At 48.7% G+C, this 24,353-nt stretch overlaps 5 protein-coding genes across 5 annotated transcripts; 1 reads left to right on the forward strand and 4 right to left on the reverse strand.

Annotated features, from left to right (window-relative positions):
* Positions 1 to 9,168: 9,168 nt before the first annotated feature.
* EI90DRAFT_3133966 (uncharacterized protein) lies at positions 9,169 to 10,810 on the reverse strand (the record flags this gene model as incomplete). Its single annotated transcript, XM_039064616.1, has 6 exons — positions 9,169 to 9,450; positions 9,498 to 9,781; positions 9,831 to 9,905; positions 9,959 to 10,148; positions 10,207 to 10,454; positions 10,507 to 10,810. 6 exons carry the CDS (start codon positions 10,808 to 10,810, stop codon positions 9,169 to 9,171), a joined length of 1,383 nt encoding a protein of 460 aa, XP_038909376.1.
* A 154-nt stretch (positions 10,811 to 10,964) lies between these two features.
* Positions 10,965 to 11,492, reverse strand: EI90DRAFT_3133967 (uncharacterized protein; the record flags this gene model as incomplete). The annotated part of the gene is made up of 1 exon (XM_039064617.1): positions 10,965 to 11,492. The coding sequence occupies one exon, from the start codon at positions 11,490 to 11,492 to the stop codon at positions 10,965 to 10,967; it is 528 nt and encodes a 175-aa protein (XP_038909377.1).
* A 3,378-nt stretch (positions 11,493 to 14,870) lies between these two features.
* EI90DRAFT_3133968 (uncharacterized protein) lies at positions 14,871 to 15,793 on the reverse strand (the record flags this gene model as incomplete). The annotated part of the gene is made up of 5 exons (XM_039064618.1): positions 14,871 to 15,004; positions 15,056 to 15,219; positions 15,272 to 15,390; positions 15,443 to 15,608; positions 15,663 to 15,793. The coding sequence occupies 5 exons, from the start codon at positions 15,791 to 15,793 to the stop codon at positions 14,871 to 14,873; spliced, it is 714 nt and encodes a 237-aa protein (XP_038909378.1).
* A 1,495-nt stretch (positions 15,794 to 17,288) lies between these two features.
* On the reverse strand, positions 17,289 to 19,558 carry EI90DRAFT_3021378 (uncharacterized protein; the record flags this gene model as incomplete). The annotated part of the gene is made up of 8 exons (XM_039057644.1): positions 17,289 to 17,980; positions 18,033 to 18,316; positions 18,365 to 18,575; positions 18,638 to 18,802; positions 18,833 to 19,011; positions 19,073 to 19,248; positions 19,305 to 19,354; positions 19,537 to 19,558. The coding sequence occupies 8 exons, from the start codon at positions 19,556 to 19,558 to the stop codon at positions 17,289 to 17,291; spliced, it is 1,779 nt and encodes a 592-aa protein (XP_038909379.1).
* Positions 19,559 to 23,155: 3,597 nt separating this feature from the next.
* EI90DRAFT_3085342 (uncharacterized protein) lies at positions 23,156 to 24,120 on the forward strand. Its single transcript, XM_039062127.1, has 4 exons — positions 23,156 to 23,259; positions 23,332 to 23,437; positions 23,490 to 23,636; positions 23,700 to 24,120. Exons 3-4 carry the CDS (start codon positions 23,501 to 23,503, stop codon positions 23,954 to 23,956), a joined length of 393 nt encoding a protein of 130 aa, XP_038909380.1. The 5' UTR covers positions 23,156 to 23,259; positions 23,332 to 23,437; positions 23,490 to 23,500; the 3' UTR covers positions 23,957 to 24,120.
* The last annotated feature ends 233 nt before the right edge of the window (positions 24,121 to 24,353 follow it).

Genomic DNA, 24,353 nt, shown 5'->3' on the forward strand with positions numbered 1-24,353 from the left:
CTCACTAACCTCGGAGCTCCCGTATTCCGCAATCCCCTCAGTACCCCTCGATGGTCACCACCCCCCCCTTTCAATTTATTACCTATGCCTCCCTAAGTACAGAGCCCCGAAGGCTTCCGGACAGCTCCGACGTCCGCTAGCGCACTCCTGCCTCCGCTGGGCAATACACTTGCTTGCCCTGCAAGCTCACCTTCGGGCCTATCCCTCCTTTCCATTTCTGGGTTATCGCCTGCCTTTCCGCTAACCCCGTAACCCAACTCGTCGGTAATATTCAATCGGCTAATGTCTAAACCCCGTTAGCTCCGCTCCACTCGGCTCCGCCATTTGCGGACCTGCCCTCGCTGTAACTATATATACTACACTTGTACATAGGTTACACTCCAGTAATAAAATCGACTAGAGTTTACCCTCTTCAGTTCTGGTGGCCAGTTAGTAAGTTAGGGCACGGACATGTTTACTAGGCACAGCGCTCCTGGCATAAGTCGCTGAGGCCGAAGCCCTCCGTCACGGAGACACTCCTTCGTCTCAACCCGGTCTCTGACAGGATCAAAAAATTGTCAATCCAGTTCTTGCCCAGTGTTTGGAGATCAGGATGTCGGACTCAGGCAATTTCTAGTGCATATTCCACAGCTCCACCACATGCTAAGGGGAAGCCACGGTCTGACATGAGGAGTAAAAAGTCAACAAGAGTATCATTTTCAGCCTGATTTAGCCATGATTTGGCCACAGCTGCTGCTCTATGACTATGTCCACCATTGAGCCTCCTTAGAAATGTAGTATAGGCTACCCCATAATCCAATGCATATTCTTTTGCACAGACTGGCTTCCAGCCTTCCTGCTTGGCGCATGCTAGTCCAGAATGGTATGATGTGAGAGCTTGCAGCATATTCAGCTCTGCTGCTTGAGCCACCTTTTGCTTTCGCAACCTCAGGGAATCTGCATGCCTAGCCATAGAGGAAGTCAGGTAGAAATTGGCAAGCAGCAGGCGCAAAAAGGGATGACTTAATGAAATGAAGTGCGGATGTAAACCTGCCCAAAATGAGTGCGCATTTCATCAAAACAAACAACATGAGTGCATGTGACACTGGCTTTTTAGTCTTGGGTGACATCCAAAGCTCTGGAGTGCACCCATACCACTGTAGCCCCACTCCTGGAAGCATGGGACACATAACTTTTGAGGATATGAGAAGTTAGGTTAATAGTCACCATAACTCATTTATTTCATGTCCGATCTGGCTAATTTTTTGCGTAGTCATAGTAGTAGTTATGATGGACAAACATGGAAAGAATGGGGGGATATCATTGCAGAATAAGGATGTTGTGGATGAAAAAACCATTGATGGGTGAAAACCGTTCACATGTGAATTACTGTATCAGTGTGTCACGGCCATGCATTCCGGCCCATTAGCTGCCTGTCCCGATGCTGCCTGAGCCCATTCCCGCTATGTGAGCATGAGTGTGAGCACTGACTGTCATATCCATACAATCCCGACCTCCGCTCCGGGCTCCTGGAACTCCGAACCTGACTTCCAGAGTCCTACTTCCCTTCTGCCACCTCCTCCTTGCCGACTTCCAAGAGGTTATCCCACCTCTGGCTCCAACACCACCTTCGGTCCGACTCCGGAACATTCCGGGTCCGACCTCAACCTCGACACCTCCCAGACGAGCATGCAACACCTATGCCCCTGACTCCGGACCTCCGCTCCGGCATCCCGTTTCGCATCCCTGTCTCCGGAACCTCTGGTCTTAGCTCCGACCTCGGACTTTGACCCCACCTCCGCTTATACCCATTGTATTGGTTAGCTCATTCCATTTAATTATGTTTGCCAATATTCCGGAGTTTAACTTCCGAGTTCGGACTTTCCGGACTTACCTCGGACCTTGCAACTATTGCATTGTTCCATTCAATTCCGCTATACTCCCTCATTCCTATTTGGGCTGCTGCTTCCTTTCTATTCAGTCAGCTGGCCATTCCCCACTCCCATCCTCCATCCTTCCTCCTTGGGCCTTGGCCCTTCATTCCTCCTTTGGGAAACACCATTGAGTCAAACACTTGACCCTCGGTGTTGTTCCTCTTTCCATCTCCCTTTGTCTCCTTTCATCCTACCCTTGTTCCTTTTGATTCCGGACCCCTCCTTATATACAATGTACCTAGTAACTTGTAACCTCAGTCCGAAATCGACCTGAATTCCCCCCAAGAGACTTTCCCTCTGCTAGATCCGAAATTAGGGACCCCCAGGACAACCAGCAATGGCACAGCGCTCCGCTTGAGTCGCTGAGGCCAAGGTCCTTCCATGCTAAGTCTCCGAATCCGCAAGTTCTAACACCAACCTCAGCCCTATCCTCCCTGAGGACTCCCTGCTCACTCCCCTGCTTGCCCCTAGGCTCCCCTGCACCTGGCTGACTCCCCCACAGCCACACCAACCTTCCCACCCCAAGTCCGCCTCCAGCACCGTGCCCAGCATGACTCCTCTACCCCACCCACTTGGCCCCTACAGGGCCGCTACCATTCCCACACCCGACTCTGGCCCAACTCCGAGTCCAGTGCTGCTACAATACCATCACCGCTATCGCGGCCCTACACTCCTTCCTTTATTTATCTGTTATTGTTTGTTTTGACCCTCGGTCACTGCCGGCTGCTGTGCGGCCAACCCCGCTCCTTATTCATGTTTGCTTCCGGACCCTTCGGCCTTCGGCCCGGGTCCGCTTCCATTCATTCTTTCTCCCTATATATATCCTGTATGATACTTTATTGTACCTTAGCTCTAATATCAATTTGACCACAACTCCCAAGTCCTGACCCCAGCAAGGCAACCCCAGTAAGTCTGAAATGAGGGCCAAGAGACAGCTAGGGGGCACAGTGCTCCTTTAGAGTCGCTGAGGCCAAATGCCCTACCCTCGGGCCTTGTTTGCGGCATCATGGCCATCGCGGCCTATAGCGGCCCGCAATGGTGACTGTTATAGAATGGACCTAGATTCTTATGGTCCGTGACTATAGATGATTAGATTGTTGGGAATTCACCACCTTACTTCACTGTCAAACCCCATGCCAAGCTTTCCCACTGGGTTTTGGTGCTGGCTGGGGGATTTGTTGAGTTTCAAGGGATTTCCTTTGACCATTTATAACTTTTATATTAGATAGTTGAAAGTCATATGACATGTAAGGCAGATGCCGAAAGATGTTTTTCTGATTATCAAATACATAACCCACAAACCTTGTACCGCGATTGTAACATCCTCACCATTGTGTCACCACTGTAAACTCAACCTGTAACCCTGGAACCATGTCCACCTCCCTATTCCTCCTCTCCATGACAAAACCGCAACGAGGAGGGCATTCCCATGCCCAACCTCCTGCTGCCCGCTCCCACCAGTCCACCGGGTGGTTGAGTGGTTACTCCCATCCAACCAGAAGTTCCCTATCAGGAACTGTAGCCTATCCCACCTCCTCAGGAGAAGGATACGGTCCAGGCAGCTCCAGGATGCCTGGCCATGCACCCGCGGGTCCCACTTCCCATGGTCACCCACTACCGTGCACTGGTCCACCAGCCTGCTTTCCCCAACAACTCCCGCTACCGGTACACTCCCATGAGCGCCAAGTCACCGATAGCCACCAACTGGGTGACTCCCTTTGGGAGTCCCAGTATCCCTCACTACCAGTACGCTCCATTGAGCACCAAGTCACCGCTAGCCAAACACTCCCAGCACACCCGCTACCGGCACGCTCCCAGGAGCGCCAAGTCCCCGTTAGCAGACAGCCAGGTGGCTCCCTCAAGGAGCCCACATCATACTCGCTACCGGTACGCTCCCAGGAGCGCCAAGTTACCGTTGGCTGACACACAGGTTGTACTTCCGTACACTCATCCTATTCCGCTCTCCCTCCGATGGCTACACAGCCACCTCCATTAGTGAGCCGAACGGCTCAGGTTGGGTTCCCCAGAACCCACTCCTGTAACAGTGACCTTCAGTGCCGACCCCGGACCAGTGTCTAACACAGTGACCCGGAAATTTCGATGACTTCAATGACTGTCACTGAAATTTAGTGCCCCAGCACTATCCCAAAGACTCGCATCCAAAAAGTATTTTGCATTTTTCTCAATAACTTGCTTGTCAATTTAGTCTCAAATTATATATTCTGGAAGCTATTTGAAGGGGCTATCCAACTACACAAAGTGTGTTGACACTGTGGGAAACAGTCTGGACACCCCTCTGGACAGTGGCCAGCACTGTGCACAGACATAAGGTGGACAGCCACACTAACCCAAAGACTCGCATCCAAAAAAGTATTTTGCGTTTTTCTTGATGATTTATTGGTCAATTCAGTCTCAAAATATATATTCTGGAAGCTATTCAAAGGGGCTGTTCAACTATGTAAAGTGTGTTCAGACCGTGGGAAACAGTCTTGACATCCCTCTAGACAGTGGTCAGCATGTGCACAGACCATGGGATGGATGAGTATGGCATTCCGGGACAATTTGCAACCATTGAATCAAACTGAATTAGGACATCTGAGGACATCTGCAACAAATGAATGAAACTGAATGGCCAGGATGTGTCAGGGCCCGGCCTTGGACTCGGAGGCTCCCTGACCTCAACCCCCATCTATCCTGTCCTCACACTATGCGGGGCATGAGATGTATAGTAAAAGAAAGGGAATATATACACTTGCCTATGTGGGGCATGAGATGAGAAGAAGGGTAAATGTTACGGTTAAGCTGTAACCCCAGACGGATTTGACAGGTGTCTCACGTGTCTCACATGTCTTGTTCATTTCAGTTTCATCTCAATTCATGTAGTCTTGCGACTACCTGTATGGCTCAGATGTTTCTCCTGTCTCATCTTGCATGTCTTAGCCTGCTTTTGTGTATATAAGGAGTTGACCAGTGAAGATGGATTCTTCAACTGGTCAACACAGGTCACCAACCTGAATTGACTTCTTGTGATCTTGTGACTTGTGGCTTGTGATCTTCTTGCTCGTGACCTCGCTTCTCATGATCTCACAACTCTTGCTCCATCCCACTCCATTCTCACGCTCTTAGCACCGAGAGGTTTGTGACAGTAAAGGTCTCATCTCCCCACATGGTTGCTATATAAAGGATTGGGTCACATGCCCACAACTATACAGCTCCTAGAGTTGTGTAGTGTGACCTGGAGGGAACACCCAGGTGGCAGTGCCCAGTAAGCATGGGAACATTCTGGACGAGTTGCTCACCCAGAATTGTGGCTGTGACCTGTGTGTTACAGGAATGGGTTCCGGGGAACCCAACCTGAGCCGTTCGGCTCACTAATGGAGGTGGCTGCGTAGCCATCGGAGGGAGAGCGGAATGGGATGAGTGTCTGGCAGTGTAACCTGTGGGTTGGCCAACGGTAACTTGGCGCTCCTGGGAGCGTACCGGTAGCGAGTATGACATGGGCTCCTTGAGGGAGCCACCTGGCTGTCTGCTAACGGGGACTTGGCACTCCTGGGAGCGTGCCGGTAGCGGGTGTGCTGGGAGCAGTTGGCTAGCGGTGACTTGGCGCTCAATGGAGCGTACCGGTAGCATGGGATACTGGGACTCCCAAAGGGAGTCACCCAGTTGGTGGCTATCGGTGACTTGGCGCTCATGGGAGCGTACCGGTAGCGGGGGTTGTTGGGGAAAGCGGGCTGGTGGACCAGTGCACGGTAGTGAGTGACCGTGGGAAGTGGGACCCGTGGGTGCGGGGCCAGACATTCTGGAGCTGCCTGGACTATATCCCTCTCCTAAGGAGGTGGGATAGGCTACAGTTCCTGATAGGGAACTTCTGGTTGGATGGGAGTGACCACTCAACCACCCGGTGGACTGGTGGGAGCGGGCAGCAGGAGGTTGGGCGTGGGAATGCCCTCCTCGCTGCGGTTTTGTCATGGAGAGGAGGAATAGGGAGGTGGACATGGTTCCAGGGTTACAGGTTGAGTTTACAGTGGTGGCACAATGGTGAGGATGTTACAATCGCGGTACAAGGTTTTTGGGTTATGTATTTGATAATGATCAACATCCTCGGCATTTGCCTTTACATGTCATATGACTGGTTTCTATCTAATATCAAAGTCTCAATGGTCAAGGGAAGTCCCTTGAAACTTAACAATTCCCCCAGCCAGCACCAAAACCCAGTGGGAAAGCTTGGCATGGAGTTTGACAGAGAAATATAATGGAGGGCAGAGACAACCTACCTACTTGCAGTCACGGACCATAAGAATCTAGTCCATCTCTATAACACTGTGGGAACATTCTGAGCGAGCTGCTCGCTCAGAAAGTTCCCACGCTATCCCGTGTGCGCATGTATACAACACACAAAGGCAACAATGAGGCAACAATCAAAGAATAAAGGGGGTAAAGTAGGTGGGGAGTCTGGGGCACCCTAAGGCAGGGCACTGAACCCTGACAGGATGTCCTAGGATGTTTATAGTGAAAAAGGCCTTTTAGGCCCCATGCAAATGTCCTGAGGTCCCCCCTATAAAGGCCCACATAGTGGTTGTCCAAGGTGCCAGGCAAGCCGCCTGGGCTCATAACCTATAGAGAAAACCAAGTTGAGGGCAGCTGGACGAGAATATGGCAGACTCTTAATTAGGAAGGATTGCCACAAAACAATAGTAAATACATGCTTTGAGGTTGTTCCTCCAACAGATGTAGGGGAGTAGGATAATGCAGGGTTGGGAATCTGGGATATGACAAGAACCCTGTAGACACAGAATCAAAGAGAAGCCAGCAGTAGCCACTAAGCCAAACCATCATCACTAGAAACCTTGAACCAATTCATCTATATGAATAGTTATTCTGGCCTCAGCAATTCCCTCACTCCCCTTCATCCACTATTTTCTCCTTACTGTATGCAACTTTCTTTTCCCTTCCCTTGAATGCCCCACAGTTATGGAGGTGGCCCGGGTGCCTGCCCATGCATTGAATCCTATTCATTTCCTTCATGTCGCAATGTTGTAATTGGCGGATTCAAAAACAAATATCATCATTTTCATATTTCTGTGAATCCGTCAAACACGTGATTTTTTGCAGGATGTACTCTGGATGCACCTATTACTCATCACGGGATCAATGTAACTAGGTGTTGTAGTCAGGGGGGGTTCCGATACCTTCTTAGATATCAAATCACGTTTTCAGAGCATGCTCCCAATGCTCCTGGAATCCCTTGTATATATAGACACTTCATACAGTTCAGACGTGAAATCACGGGTTTTGAGACAATAAATTGACTTCCTAAGTTGGATGGCCTCGAACCCTTCTCATGCTTACATCCCACAACTTCAACGTTGTCAGGGCACACCCGCCTGACCCGCCTCCACCCGGGCCCACCTCACCCGGTTCCCCTTCTCCCACCCTGCACCCCTCCTTCATACCCCTTCCCCCTCTATCCCTCTCCCACTTCCACTCCTATTTCCATTTCTATTTCTATTTCTATTTCTACTTCACACGGACGACCTTTCCCTTATATCCATGTATTATTGACCCGCCCGCGACGCACACACGACGTGCCTAGCCCCGGACGACCCCGGACGGCTCTAGGGTGCAACCTAGTGCGCGCGCGTGCAGCATACACCCTCGGGATCCCCCACGGGGACACCCGGGTGACTGCAGCTGTATGCGGGGTGACGTGGCGGACCTCATGTGACCCAAGCCGCATGTATATAAACACACCTGGGGTGGGAACCGAAGAAGTAACCTTCTTCTCAACATTCCCACTTCAGGTAAGTAGCATAGTTCCCCTTTTAATAACAACTCAACATTCCCACTTCAGTCTAAGTGGCCAGGGATCGCCGTCCCACATCGGGGCTGCCAGTACGCACGCCCGATCCACCCCCCGTGAGGTCCTCAGCACCGGACGCTACGCCCGGACCGCCTCGACCGCGGACGCGACCCTGACAAACGTCACATCTGTGCACCCAATCTCAGCTCTCAAGCGTCATCACCAACTTCAACCTCCAGCACATCCATTCTCTTTTCTCTCTTTTTTTTTTTGGTTTTGTTGTCTTCCTCTCTAATGAATGAATAGTATGATATCAATGACCAATATATACATGTATTCAGTAGAACTGAGTTTTTTGTGCCATGTAAAGAAGTACTGGTGGCGCACTACTCCCATGATCCATCTGCGTGCTTGCTAGACATGTCAATGTCCTTGTCTCACACTTCAGAGGGTACTTGGTTAATCAATGGACTTGGGAGCATTTTGAAGGTTAGTAGCTTTACGCTTTCGTCTATCACAATCACAGAGCATTTGAAAGTTACTTGCCACATGTCTATTTGATGCAAAGTGCCCCTTACCCTCTTGTAGTGCTGGCAGCCCTTCCTGAGGGTGGTGGGATGGGGGAGGAGTTAAGCGCCACTCCGGATTGGCCATGGCCCATGCTTAAAAGCACCATTTCAGATTTGCGTGCTTGAGGCAGCTTAACAACCTATGTATCTAGTGTAGATGTGCTGCTGTTGGCCTCGTTTGTAGCACTGTGTCGCACCAGTAATGAGCCTTGCAGCCAAAGTGTGATAAAACCAACACACCTCTGTCAACGATTCACCGTTGTAACGGGTCTATCACCTAGACTCGAGACAGAGAGAAGGGGGAGGGTGGTCGTGTGCATGGGTGTGGTTCGTGGAGCCGGGTTTTGGTCCTGGGGCACTACCGAGTCTGCAAAAACCTCAAACAAACACTCACCTATGTCTCTCTTGGATGTCAAGGCTGAGTATTATGATGAGAGGGGTCTTAGACGTGAGCAACAATCTCAAGGGGGGCGTTAGGGTCGTGGATGGCATCTTTGCCACTTGGATGCAACTTCTGCTTGTCCCTTCACGGGTCTATTCAATACTAACTTGTTATGTCCAAGCTGTTATCTATTTTATATGAGTTGGAAATGGAATGAATGGAATGGGGGAATGTAAACGGGCCGTTAGGCAACCATAAATGATGAATATCCAATTGGGAACAAAGAAACAATAAAAGAAATATGAATGAATGGGGAATATATGATAACGGGTCCGAAATGGAAATTGTGAAAATTAACTCCGCAACAGTTCGCCACAGCGCCCGCCTATCCTCCCGTCAGCAACCTCCTCGTCTCCAGCTTTCCAACGAGCCCTTATTCATCCCAATTGGTGCAGTACTTCTTGAGATGTGGCCATTGACAGGTGCTGTCAAGACCACATGAGGCTATACACCATGCTGAGCCATCCGAATATGGGGTTGCCATTCTGGGAAGTGCTCCGGGGGTAAAGGAGGAAGGTATAGCATCACCAACGGGTAGAAAAATGGCTGGGCTGTATGTGTGGTTATGGAGATCTGGAGAGGGGGTGAAATTGGCGGCATGGTTGGGCGTGGGAATTTGGCTTGGGGCTGTCGGGAATGATGGGGAAAATATGGAAAAATATGGAGTGAGTGTATGGAGTGTTGGATAGTGATAGAATGAGTATCGGGAGCGTCAGCGGATATGTACTGCGTGTTAGTGACCAAATTCCGCAGAATCCGACTTTTTGCAGTACACGGAGTTGTCCCCACAACACCGTACGATCCACTTTCTCCCTTGCAAGTCGAGATAGTTCTCGTTGGGCACTCTTGATTTCGTCGTTGGATGCTGTTACCCACTTGATAGGTCCACGCTCCCACCCTTCAATTAGTTTCATCAACTCCGCCTTTCTAAGCCACTTTGGTGCCTTTGTCTCATCAAACAGGTATGAATCGATCTTGAGCTTCAAGCCAGATACCAATTGAAGATACCCTTCCCTTTCCCATTTCATTCCAACGAATTTGTCCTTCGCTGCACTGCCTGGTAAATCTAGTAAGCATCAAGCTGATCTGCACAGATTGTTACTCACGAAGCCTATCCGTTGTTAGGCTAGCTAGCCTGATACGTAGTTCCTTGATCGTCTCTTCAGTGACCTTGGCCATGCCTAGGCAGTCCGATCTGCTTGAGCCCATGTCCATGCTAGGCTGCCATGCCTACCTCTAACGTTTGATATACAGAAGCCTTCCATCTCCTGGGCACGAGAAGTCATGTTTTGGGCCACCCCAACCGCCCAATACTCCTTGGCATGCGGTGTTGCCCACACATACGGGGTAAAGATGTCCTCAACCAGGCTCTTCATCATCATGATAAGGACCTCAATGCCGCATGTCTCATGAATGGGGGTAGCCTAATGCAAGTGTAAGTACTATTGCTGAATCGTTGATTGCGCATTAGTGATTACTCACAGTTTCTTGAAGTTGGTCCTTTGCATGAAGCGCTAGTCGGTGGGCACTAAGCTCAGGCGATATTATGTGCCTCTTGGCCATACAGTGTTGGCGACTGACCAAGACTGCGTCCAGCAGTAACTTGTGGTTGTATTCATCCTCAGGCGTCTGAGGATTGCCCACATCCTCCTGGGTAACCACCCCCATCTTGATATCCCTTAACAAATCCATGTAAGCAGTATCGTATGGCATGTCTGTGAACGATTCCGCTGAAAAATAATGGTTTGTTCAACACATGGATGGCAAGCAACCTGGGCTTACTGTCTAGGCGACCCACATCTGCAGTGGTGTGGGCCCATGCATTGCTAATATGCGGGCTCCGGGTTTTTTTGTCCTCTGCCATCGTATAGAGGATCTGGCCTCGAATTTGAGCAGCGGAACGATGTACGTGCTGACCTGAAAATTCGTTTGCAATGGCATTTACATCTTCCTCAAACCTCCACTTCAATTCCTGAATGCGGTGGTTGTATGCCTCTTTTGTCACCTTAGGATCTTGCTTTTCTGGTTGACTCTGGGTGGCATTGATGCTGCCATAGTCGCTAAACTGGGATGGCCAGTATGACATGGAGAGCGTAAGCACACACGGAAACACGTGCTCTGGGTCAGTCAGTAAACAATATTTTTGAGCTTGTGGCCCCACTAATTTTAAGCACTGGATTTTTGCATAGACGTATTTGCATAGATACATTTTTTAAATGAAGAAGTGGGGGTTTGTGATTCTAGTGGCCATCCTCCATCCAGGCCTGGTGCACATGGATCAAGCAGCGCACAAATTCCTCACTAATGTGGAACTGACTCCTCAGAATGTGGGAGAGATCATCCGCACTCAATGCATCACTAAGCCAAAGGGTACTGATGGCCCGAACATCGGCATCGCTAAGTTGAGTGGAGCTTCTGTTGCTGATGGACTGCAAAAGCATTGAGATGTCTGTGCTGGTCGTACTGGCAGTTGCAATGCTTGCGTGTCCAGCTCGTCTACGGGTGTGTATCCCTGGTGGGCTGAGAACTGGCAAAGAGAGAGATAGGGGAGCTCGTGAGATGAAGGAGTCTGGGGTTGATACCACCTCAGCCTTAGTTTCAGCAGACCTTCTGCGTTCCACTGGTACTTGAAGTGAACTGTCTGTCAAACTCCACCGCAACTCCTCGAGAGCAGCTGCATCATTGTCATCAATTGAATCACTGACTTCTGTCCAGCTACTGGTTTTCGTGCTTGGTTTATCAGTAGTCAAACTCGAGCCAGTGCCCATGGTGCGTTTTCTGCTCTGCTGACCAGTACTGGTGGCCTCACTGGTGGCTGCTGTATGATGGTGTGGCATAACTCCTCCATTGGTGGCGGTGTAGGAGAAATAATATTCAAAGAATAAAACAATGATCTATCAGAATAGTCAACGAACAGGTGACAAGTTCAGACGTTTAACAGATCTCATGATCTTTATGAGACTGGACAGACATTAGATCATTATAAATTATCTACACCCATGTAGTACAGTGCCCCAAAAAACTGTTGCAATGTTTTGCACTTTTGACTTCAAGAGCTTATTAAACAATGGGAAAGGGTTCTAAATTTTCAAATAAATATGTTAAACATGTGTTAGTATTTTGTCTATAACTGCACCAATTATGTAAGCAATATGTCCATTTTCGGTAAAGTTATCTAATTCACAAGGGACCCATGTCATTGCAACGGTTTTTTGGTGTGCTGCCAGAATGGACTAAAACTGAAAATATCATGTGATAGGTCATGTGATATTGTTTACTATACACCCTAGTAAACAAATAAACATTGCTGGAGCATAAATGCACATGCATTTCAAGCTGTAATCCCCAATTCTAAAATGCATCAATTGGCTGCTTTGAAAATTGAACAAGTGCTTTTTCTCATTGATTCTGGCCACAGTGCTTATCGATTACTGCTGTCCACCATTCCACTGTTACCCATATTTGGTCTAAACATTGTCCTGACACTCCTAAGCCCAGTGGTGGTTGCCCATCTAAGCTCTCAGACACCAATATCTGTCATGCAATGCATCTTATCAACTCTGGTAAAGCCAACAATGCTGCACAAGTCACCTGAATTCTTCAAAAAGTCACCAGCACTAGCCTCTCAACTGAGGCTGTTCGTCTGTGACTAAAGGAGGCTGGTTGGAAAGCAGTGGTGAAGAAGAAGCAGCCCATGCTCCTCAGCAGATGTCATAAGGAGAGAATGGACATCATAATCAGCCACAAAGAGTGGACTCTGGAGGATTGGAAGAGAGTGGTGTGATCTGATGAGACTAAGGTGAATCGCCTGGGCTCAGATGGGAGGAAATGGGTGTGGAAATGGGTGGATGAACCTCTTACAGACAGGCTGGTGCAAGGAACAAAAAAGTTTTGTGGTGGTTTTGTCATGGTTTGGGGATGTATTACATTGGATGGAGTTGGAATGGCATGAAATATTGATGGGAGGATGGATGCCAAGCTCTACTGCCAAATCCTGGAAGAGGACTTCCAGCAAACCCTCTCATATTATGACAAAAACCCAGCCCACATCCTTTCCCAACAGGACAACAACCCAAAACACACCAGCAAAAGGGCCCAGAACTGGTTCAATAACCATGGTATCAGGGTCATGGAGTGGCCCTCCCAGTCCCCAGACCTTAATCCAATCAAACAATTATGGAACCATGTAAAGAGGAAGCTTGGGGAGTATGAAGAACCTCCAAGTAGTGTTCATGAGCTGTGGGATTGGTTTCAGGAGTGGGAGAGGATAGAACCAAGTGTCTGCCAGAATTTAATCGAGAGTATGCCTAGGAGGATTGAGGCAGTACTTAGGGAAAAAGGTGGCTATACTAAATACTAGTTAATGTGATTTTCCTTTCTCCAAAATGCACACCAAAAAACCGTTGCAATGACATGGGTCCTTTGTAAAGTAAATAGCTTTACCAAAAATGAACATATTTATTAGATAGTTGGTGGAGTTATTAGTAAGCTACTAGCGCATTGTTTTCATATTTTTATGCAATTTTAGGATCCATTCCTAGGGTGCAATAAGCTCATCAAGTGAAAGGTGCAAAACATTGCAACAGTTTTTTGGAGCACTGTATGAGATTTAATCTACTACAATCATGCCTAGAACTTGGCATAGGTGTAATATTCAAAGAATATAACCCTACAACAAGAAAATAGCACATAGACGGCAGAATAAGAAGGAACATTGGGAAAGAAATGTGAATATCTCGGGAACCAGTAAACTTTTGACTGTAATCTTTTTACCATCTGAAAGGACTGTTTCTAAACTTTATCCACGGTTTTGTTTCATTCTAAAAGCTTCAAAACTGACGGAGATATCGCTCAAACGGCGAAACACCTTATAATTCATATATATTTATTTGCTAATTCTTACAAAAGGTAATGTGACTCAAGGGAAATATATTGGCGCCCGGAAGTCTGGCGGACCGAATACCATATGATAGAGTATTCCCCGGCGCGGGCGGACAGTTTTTGATCGCATCAGAAGAGGAGAAAATGCTAAAAAACCGGATCTTGTATATTTTCCCATGATTCATCAAAACTTTTTGATTTTAAGCTCAAATAAATCGGAACAAAGGAATGATTGATGATCTGGATCTCGGATCATAAGCATAAAGTGATTCAGAAGTCCGCGGATCAGTTAATTAATTGGGAAGGCTCTAGAACATTAGTAATGATGTGGCTTCACAAAAAGGGGTCAATTAGAGAACAGCCTAGAAAGTTCCTTTATAGCCGAGTCATTTCTAAAGATAACCGTTCGTAATTAAGGCGGTGTAGAGCATAGCTTCAGCGCTACAAGATCCCGCTAGGATCGGCCCAAAAGACAAAGAAATGAATTACTTATTGCTGAGTCATGTCCTAAGTCCATTATTAAGCTTACACAGCCCAAGCCCCTATATCATTCTAGAACTATCTATAATACAAATGTAGCACATGTAACTAGTGCGAGGCGTGGGAGTAGAGAGGCCTCTGAAAAGCATAAAAGGCCACCGCTTCTGCCCCCTCTCAAACCTGAGGTAGAAATAAAAGTTTAATTCTCCTCACCAGTGGTTGGTTCGTTTGCTCCAAAAGATAAAAGCAAATATTAGTTGTTAGCTAATATAAAACTAACACGTCACTCTAAGCGTGAGTTAGGGTCAGTTAGACACAGCTGAACAAAAGTGTCATAGTGAGAATTAGTGAGAATTTGGTGGAGGGACTTCTTAATTGAATAATCTCTCAGCAATATTTGGTTATCACACCACAGGAGAAAAGTGAGCGATCCTGAACCTGCTAGATAACTAGCACGCACTCTAAGCGATAGAAAGAGCAGTTTGGTCACTCCTGTATTGAATAACATTTATTGTGGAATTATTTTATTAGTAGTTTTCCTTCAGTAAATTATCAGGAAAATCACGTCCTACTGAAAAGTGGTATATCTAGGTGTAATATTGACTAGAAATCATAGTAAAGTCAATATAGAATTTTATTCATAGACGATCTATACGTCAGGTGAGATCGTTGGGGGGTGTTTATTGTTGTTTAGACAGTGAACAATTATATATTTGGCAACCAAAACACGGTCAGTACGCAAATCAGCACACACTCTAATATCGTTATTGGACGTAGGAAACTGGTTACATAAGGTGATCCAGCTCCGCTCCTTCAGCGGGCAAGCGGGGCATGCGGAAGTTGGTCGCTAAGGATGCTTCGATAGTCTGGGAGTGATGAGAAGGATAAGATGGAATTTGTATGGGTGGCTCATCCACCACTTGTCAGTAGGTCGGCGTTTGGACAGAAGGTACCCCAGACGCTGACATACTGTGCTGGACTCCAGACCGCCAGCTGGCCACGGAAGCGTTCAGACGGGCTTGGGAACTGGAGTGTGATCGAGGAAGATCTTCAGTTTGGTTGCCAATGGGGGGATTGGGAGAATAGAGCAAGTCTGGGCTCCTGGGTGGTAGGGTGTGATCACGGTTGTCGAGCCTGCATTGGACATTGGTGCGATTTGAGCTGCTGTATTATTTCCCTCCTTAACTCGTCCCATTCACGCTGGTCCTTTAGGCCTTGTGATGCAAGGATACGCACGCCATGGTTTTCTCGCTCGCAGTCGATCATGAACAAACTGGGCAGCCCATAAAAATCAAGGACTCTCATCTACAATGCAGCGCTGAGTAATTCACACAACTATAATTGTATATATACTCACTGTGGGTGCCATGGTCTTGAGCAAGCTGTCAATCTTTTCGAGGTGTTTATAAACATGTTCGCGAGCCAGTCGTTTAATCTCGGCCTCTAGAACATCGGCGGGCACCCTATCCTTCAAATTATCCCCCTTAATGGGGTCCCTCACTGGAATTAGTTGGGTGGCCAGGCTGAAACGATGCACATCAATATCGCACGACTCACAGTTAGCTTTTTGGGCGCACCAAAATGACTCCAAAAATGTGTCGCTGACACCAGAGTCCTCCAGAACCTTCACCTCATCACTATCCCAACCATTCCTAAAAGCGAACAAGTGTAGGTGCCACTTAAACACAGTTTCCGCCCTCAGCCTCATGGCATGCCAAGGTGGGTTTATTGTTGCTGTTTACTCTAGTCAGTGTCAGTGTCATATCCCGGAATCCCGACCCTGCGCACTCCCACCACACCACACCTTCCTAACAACTTCACCATCCCCTACACCATGCCTCCCCACTCCCCAAGTCACCTTCCCTCCTGACTGTCTCAGCTCCGGTCTGGTTGCGGCACACCGAACCTTGGCCACTCCCATCCCGGAAGCTCGTTCCTGAGTCGGAACATTCGGAGACCCCGGATTTGCTCCGATATCCCAACGGACCTCCGATATCCCGTGACATGCCCTTAAACCATTCCCCCACCCATTTCATTTATTGGAGTCACCTAACATCCTTCGGATACGCAACTCCGCTCTCAGAGCTACCCGCATCCTTCGGTGATCTCCCTCACGTTATCACTTATTAGTCACCTTCCATTCTTAGCACGACTACCTTCTTACTACCATTCAGTCGGCTAACCCCCTTTAACCCATTTGTCTTCCCCATTCATTTTCCGGCCTCCAACTCCGCCCTCCTTGGCCTGACACCTCGGTTCCCCGTTTTAAATATCGTTCGGGACCTTTCGGTACCTCTCGGTATCATTCGGTACCTTTCGGTGTTGTCCCATTTGTCATTTCGGACTTTGACTAAGTCCTCCCCATTCTCCTTTATAAATACCCATAGATTAGAACCTGTAGTTCCTCAGTTCTAATCTCGACTAAAATGCCACCCAAAGTCCCTCTGAGTGATCCCTATTTCCGTTCTACAAGATACCTCAGACATAAGAAATACAAGGACTAACTGAGACGTAACGGAGGCACAGCGCTCCCTCCGAGTCGCTGAGGCCACATCCTTCTTAGAGCCTCTTGTACCATCCAGCAGAACCAGGCTCCCTGAGAAGCTTCGGTTCACCACCGGAGCCCTCGGACCCCCCTCTAGTTGAGCCCCGCCTGCATTCGGACTCACGCATTTACCCCTCTTCCAACTCGGGTTTTTGACAGTCAGGGCACACCCGCCTGACCCCACTCCATCCGGTCCGACCCCACCTGACTCCACTACCCTCACCCGCTGCCCCCATCCTCCCTCCTCCCTTCTCCCCCTCTTCCTTCCCCTTCTTCTTCCTTCTTCTTTCCTTTCTTTCTCCTTCTTTCCTTTTCTATTACACAGACGACTTCCTTGCTCAATGTACCATTAACCAGACTGCGCAACACACCTGGACCCAGACACACCAGGTGATGCCCTACACACCGGACACCCCTGAGACCTCTTATGGAGATGCCTGGTGTAGGAGAAATAACGGTCACACTATGGAAACCCATTATGGAAATATGCCAGATAAATCACAAAACCTCATACGACAAGTAGATATGAGAAAATAGAAGGACCTGAATTTTTACGATTTTTTACGAATTATTATGACAAAGTAGTCACATGGTGGATTCTGGGCGAGTTGCTCTCCCAGAATGTTCCCACACTAACGCAGGAATGTGGCTGTTCAGGTTAGCTCCGTTGGAGTACCCTCATAGCACATGGTTCCTCCAACAGTGACTGCTCTTCACCTTCTTCCTCAGATAGCCCATCATCCATATTGTCACTGTTTCCCTTGTCAGCTGTCTCATTCCCAGAAGGCAAATTGGGTTCAACGCTGAGTTGTTGATTGACATCGGAGTTGCTTGGAGGCACCCACTCAGAGTGAGCAGAAGTACCAGTTCCACGTGGGGAAAGATAATATGGATGGGACTCGAGGCACGATAATTTCTTGCAGAGGTGGGCATTTGCTTCGACACGCCACTTGAAAGCCATCAAGATATATGATGCAAGGGTTGGGTTGCTAGCAGCCACAGCCTCGATAGTTATCTTGAGCTGTAGTTCCTCATCCCTCATAGAGGTCAGTATCCTGCAGGTTTCAACTCCAATGGTAACAAGTTCTTCTTTTGCACGTTGGAGTCTTGCCCATGCGCGGGTTGCTGCATGGAAATGCTCCTGCGTCCATTCACAACTCCGAATATCATCACGACCCCATAATAGTTCAACTGTACTTGGGAAGTCAGGATGGGTTATGTCATCCCAAGTGAGGGATGGCTTCGGAGGCATCATTGCTGCGGCAGCGGTGTTGTACTTCTCAAGGGTGGAATGAAGCGTCCTGCTCCGTTTTCCGACCAACTGTGATATATGTTGATGGGTTTTGTAGTCTATGAATGGAAAAATTGATGTAATATCTGAAAACTATAATGAAGTACTCACCGGTCTTTGGAAGACCCATTTTCTCCAACTCAAACCAACGAGAGATAGCACGATGTTCCAGATCATCAAGAAGGCGATGATACTTTCTCTCATTACACAACTGGATGGCTTCCTGGCATTGAGGACAGTTTTCAAGCCAGGGCAAGGCGAGAGATGACATTGCCTCCAGTGCAGAGACAATACAGTGTGCATCCTCCACTTTGCGTTGAGCATGCAAAGCTTGGTAGGCGAGTTCCGAGGTTGGTGATGCAGATAGCATCGATAACAGAGGCCGAAGCTCTGACCTACTTAGATTTGTAGGTGGTATGCACATTATGCAGGCAGCGACTCACTCAGCATTCTCTAATCGCTCCAGTGCTTCAAGGTACTCGATTTTGGCTTGTTCAGCCTTTGGCTCAGACCTCAGCAATGCAATGTATTCCTTCTCTTCTCGCAGAAATAGTGGACAGTCCTGGTCGAAATCGAATGATGGGTGCATGCATTTCGTTGCTTCCAAGATATCCATGGATTCGCGGATCTGTGTCCATGCAGAGGTATGGTTCCCTAATAGAAAGTTGCCTATCCCTGGGTCAGAACTAGTTAATGTGAGTGGTGCCGATCCTCACCTAAGCGCTCGTACTTATCCTGGTCCCACTTCTCAAAATGAAGGTGGACCCGGAAGTGGCGGTAATGCGCAGATGCGTGCCGGGTTACTGCTGCAACGCCATTACTGGAGGAGAATGCCCGTTCATTGCCTTCCCCATCTTCGATGCCCACCCCTTCTTTGAGACCTATGAGGTGATCAAGCTGACACAACCTACTGTGGGCAACACTGTGAAAGGAGCCGGTACAGCACAAGAAATTGGCCTGACGTGCCACATCGCCAATAGTAGAGCAGGTGAGTGTGATGGAGAAGGTGCATCCAACATCATAAGCGAAGAGGATGTTGTGGCAAAATGTACTTATCAGTTTGTTTGCTGCTGCCACTGGGTACTTCGCTCTTATATCCAGAGTAAATAGGTGTAGAAAGAAAGGGAGAATCGAGAATGAAAGTAACTCACAATTCCCCACTTTTGACCATATCCATGATAAACTGGACAATACCATGGCAGCAAATAACTAAAAATATGCCCATTTCATCCATAACGCTGAGGGATCCAGCCTTTGTTGTTTGAGCCATTGGCCAAGAGTTCTTCCAGCCAATGCACGATTCGGGAGGTGGGTCGCTTGGTCCTGTCTATATCACAGCTGATGCTGTTTCGTGGTTACTCAAAAAGTGGACATGTACTATACCGTTGAGTCAAGCTGAGATTGTTTCTTGGTATTTTGAAATGCATCTACCTCTGATCAAAGTAAAAAGTAATCACTAAAAAAAGTCCGACAGTCAGATTCATATTGGTGTGGATGGCGTGAAAGGGAAGTGTTTCCATCGCCAGTAACAATTAACTCGATGGGGCGCTTGGGCTCATTGTGAAGCTACCATGGAACATGTCAGCGAGTCATCAGTGGGGAGGATGTGACATACCTTGTAATGGCATGCAGGACATGAGTTCTTGAGGCAATAATCTGGCGTATCGTGCCCCATGACATGCTTTACAAAGGCGTTCACTCTCGTGATGATAGCATAATATGCCTCAAAAGCAAGTGAGACCTGTGTACGAAGGTATGGCTGATATACGACCTGGGGGAGGGCATTGTCAGCACCGCGGAGAGTACTATTCTATCATTTGTACACTCACACAATGTAAATCAGCCAGCAGTCAGGTAAATGACTGAATACTGAAGCTCGGTGATGTGCGCATCAGACAGTGGAGAAGTTCAAGTGAGCATATCGAATTGCGAGGGTTGGATTGATGGGAGTGGCTGGGATGTAACCGGCACGAAGAAGGGCAAATGTCGGTGAGGCCTCACCCGGATCCTGAGGTATGTATTTGTCAGGGATGCGTCCGGGGTGGAGGGGGCCTGGATGTAGCGCCCGGCAGAGGGACCCTCTCGGGGAGCGAAGTGGGCACGCGTACTGATGGGCCCGATCTGGGACTGTAGTCCCTGGCCACTTAGACTGAAGTGGAAAACATGAATTGTTATTAAAAGGAAGAACTACACTACTTACCTGAAGTGGAAAACGTGAGAAGAAGGTTACTTCTTCAGTTCCCACTTCAGGTACATTTATGTACATGCGGCTTGGGTCACATGACAGGTGCCACGTCATCTACAGAGAGAGCCGCAGCCATCTGGGTATCCCTGCGGGGGATCCCGAGGGCATCTGCTGCAGGCGCGCATGCTAGGCATAGCAGGAAGTCGTCCGGGGTGTCCGAGCCAGATGGGTCAACAGTACAATGATACAAGGGAAGGTGGTCCGTTGTCAGGGACAGCTCCGAAAGCGGCGAGGTCCCTGCGCGCGGGACTCGGTAGGATGAGTAGCGGCTGTGCGTAGCGGCGATCCCGTCGCGGGGTGAGCGTCCCCGACCACTTAGTCTGAAGTGGGAAGTTGAGAAGAAGGCTGCTTCTTCTGTTCCCACCCCAGGCACTATTATATATGCGGCTAGGGTCACGTGGGGGAAGCCACATCATCTCCGCACACAGCCGCACCTCCCTGGGTGTCTCCGCAGAAGATCCCGAAGGTGGCCACTCAGTAGGCGGGGGTGTGCACGGTGCGTGCGGCAATCGGGGAGGCAGGGTTAGGTATGTAGTGGTACATAAAGAAAGGGAAATCGACCGTAGAATAGAAATAGAAATAGAGATAGAGAGGAAGGGGAAAGTGGAGGAGAGACGGGGAGTGATAGCGGGGTAGTGCGGTCCGGCATGGGGCGCGGCGCGGGGTCGGGCAGGCGTGCCCTGACATCCGTGTAAATAGAAAGAATAAACAGAAAGGGAGAATGAAATAAAGGAGAAAGAGGAAAGAGGGAAAAGGGAGGAAAGGGAGGAAGGGAAGAGGGAGGAAGGAGGAAGGAGGAAGGATGGGTAGCGGGGAGCAGGTGAGGTGGGCCCAGGTGGGCCCGGGTGGAACCGGGTCAGGCGGGTGTGCCCTGACAGTATTCATATGAGCGGCTGTCTGTCAGGGGACGACTCCTGGGTCCCCATGACCCTCCCCTATGGTCCACAGCCTGACCTATGAACAGCCCTATCCAGGGCAACAACTACTGTGGGTAAGAAGATGTAATAGATAAAGGCAAGTAAGATACAACTTGCCTACTGTGGGTAAGAAGATGAGAAGGAAGCTAACTTCTCATCTTCCCACAGTGGCCACCATATCAGGAAAACTTCCGGGGATACCCGGAAGTCACATGAAGGAGTAGGAACCGGGCCCGGAGCATGCAGCGTGCGGAGCGTGCACGCATGTGGGAAGTGCAGCAGGTCCGGATGCGGGTCTGGGTCCGGGCTAGTCAGGGTGTGTGCCCTGACACTGTCTTTGGAGAATGAGTATCCCCTGTCGAAACAAAAGAAAGACATACCAAAGATGTCGACAGCATAGATATGAACGAAATCTGAACCTTCTGGTGGTTCGCAGTAATGAAGCAGCGTACATTGAGGATTGCTGGTCTTGAACTTGAGATAAATGTCGGACAGACTGGGTATTAATGCTGCCCAGTGTGCCTGTGATGCATTGATTCGATTGCACCATGAAATTCCTCTGCTTCGACTACAAAAAAGAGGTTGACTCGGGTGGAGCAATGGGATGGAAAAAAATGGTGCCTACTGCTTTGGTTGGAGCAGTGCTATTACATCTGCAAGATCCTCATAAGTCATGTCTAGGGAGGAATAGTCAGTTGCGGTCTCATTGAGACCGACATTCCAGGCATCACTCTGTCAGGGACGACTCGAGGAAGGCAGAGGTAGTGGTGTAACGCTCGGCGCTAGCGGCCCGGACGGTGGCGGGGTGGTGAGACTGTATAGTGGATAGCCCTTACTCGGGCTTACGTCCCTGTGTAGCTTCTTAGGCTGAAGCGGGAAATGTATTGTTATTAGGGTGGGAAGCCAGACTAAACTAGGGTACTTGCCTGAAGCGGGAAATGAGAAGAAGGTTACTTCTTCGGTCCTGCTTCGGCTTAGTTTATATACATGTGTGAATGGGTCATGTGGGGTTGCCACGTCACCCTCGGACGAAGCCGGGTTACCGCGGGTGGTTCCGCGGTTGATCCCGAGTGTTGGAGGGGAAGTACAAGTAGAAGTGCGCGGCGCATCCGGCATTGCAGTGCCCCTATGGGGTGCTCGGCGTCGGACGCATCTGTGCTACAAGGGTAGGAAAGAAAGAGAGGTCGTCTGTATAAAGATAGAAAAAGAGAAGAAGGAAAGAAGAGAGAATGAGGGAATGAGACAAAAGGAAAAGGAGGTGGCAGCGGCGGCGGCGGTGGCAGCGTGCCCTGACACACTCCCAGTAAGGTCAACATCGTTTCTGATCTCATCTACCAGTGATGAAACAGCTGGAGAAGCATCTGAGGGGGTGGTTATGACCTTGGGTTCATTATCTACAACCTACATCACCTTTGAGGATTGATGACTGAGCATCTTGAAACTGCCTCCAGGCTGTCTTCCGCACAATGAGGCCAGATTTGGTCGTATTCAAAGTGTCATTTACGAAATTTGTGTTAACACGCCTAGCTTTGCCCTTTGATTTTGGCATTGTGGGTGTCGATGGCATTGGCAAGAGTGGTATGATGGTTGAAAGAAAACACGTGATGGAGCCGTTAGATGCTGTACAGTTTATTAGTGCATTGAACATGCGATGTGTGTGCAGTGTATACAGTATGTATATAACTGGAAGTCGAAGTGGTGATGACACTTGAGAGTTGAGGTTGTGCAGTTGTGTGGTTGTGCACACAGACGCGATGTTGAGGTCGTGAGAAGCGTGAGTATCCAACATAGGAAATCAATTCATTATCTGTCCACAAAACGTGATTTCGCATCTATATATATACAAGGGATTCCGAGAGCATGCTCTGACAACGTGATCTAATATCCAAGAAGGTTGGGACTGTATGAAGTGTCTATATATATACAAGGGATTTCGGGAGCATTGGGAGCATGCTCTGAAAACGTGATTTGATATCTAAGAAGGTATCGGAACCCCCCCTGACTACGACACCTAGTTACATTGATCCCGTGATGAGTAATAGGTGTCTGGATGTTGCGTGTGGTCGGAGTCAAATTTCAAAACTAACTACATATATATGCATGGTCCCATCGAATGAGCACTAATACTTAGCGCTTGATGGTGTGGTGTGAGAGCCGACGATGCCAAACGATCTAGGTTCGCCACGCAATATCGGCTACACTGATCGCAGCTGCATTCCTAATGGAAGGTCTCTCGTTTGTGGGGAAGATTATTTTTCACTTTGCAAACATCAAATTGGTTGGATCGCGCGTGGCTTATATAACTGATCGGGTCTTTCTCATTAGTCCTCCAAGCATATTCGTTCAAGACTAAGGTTAGTACTCTATGGTCAGCACGTTAACGTTCATAACTCCTCACGCCGCTAGTGAAAGTCAAAATGCGATTCTGGAGTGCCTTTGCTTCAATCGCGATACTTCCCATTGTCGCGGCTGATTTCTTGACTGCCGGGGTCAGTTGCGACGTTCATAAGATGTATCCGGAACAGAGTTGGGCTTTGTACCCTTCGACGATAAGTGGGTGAACTAAACCTAAAAAATGAAATTTGCTTCTGCTCTTAACCTATATTTGCCCAATAGAGGCTTGCGAAGATATATTGGACCACTGGACTATGAATGTTACTCTGGATAAACACAGGGGACTGATAAACGGCTCGTTGTGCGGCACTGATATTTCGGTGGATACGCTCCGGAACCGGTACTATATCCCCTTGACGAGGCTCACTGCAACGTGTATCCAAGGTACTGGAGGCACGACATGCAACCGTTCGTCGGACGGCGCATCGTGCTCATATGCGAATGGGCTGCTTTGCAACGCTTGGCCCATGTGTGATTAGTACCTCGATCTGGTGGAGCAGGCAGCGTACGACCTATGTAGAATATTTTAACGAAGCTGGAATCCTGTCGAGTAGAAATTACAGTGTGCGTGAATGCATCTACATCCAGAAGCCGCGCCAACAGATAAAGGTAATCTAGACAATAAACCCGCCGACTACTGAAGACAATCATCTTCATGGCTGCGGAGGGAGGGAGGGGGTTCTTTGTTCGACTAAATAGATAAAATTCGATATCGTAAATGTGTACATGACGGACCCGGGAGCGAAGAGCCCGTTCCCAAGGCCTCTTCTGTGGATAGATCAGTAATACGCTCCCCCCGTTCCCACTTTGGATGCGTCGGAGGCGAGAGGCGAAAGCTGCCCAACTAGATAGACGCGCAACAAGGATATGGCTTAG

The sequence above is a fragment of the Cantharellus anzutake genome (assembly GCF_015039405.1).
Source record: "Cantharellus anzutake strain C23 chromosome Unknown EI90scaffold_111, whole genome shotgun sequence".
Lineage (NCBI taxonomy): Eukaryota > Fungi > Basidiomycota > Agaricomycetes > Cantharellales > Hydnaceae > Cantharellus > Cantharellus anzutake.

Bases quoted from the DNA above. Each gene is read 5' to 3' on its own strand.
- EI90DRAFT_3085342 (XM_039062127.1), top strand. From the start codon at position 23,501: ATGCGATTCTGGAGTGCCTTTGCTTCAATCGCGATACTTCCCATTGTC. The intron at 23,637-23,699 runs GTGGGTGAACTA...TTTGCCCAATAG, and splicing joins TTTGTACCCTTCGACGATAA to AGGCTTGCGAAGATATATTG.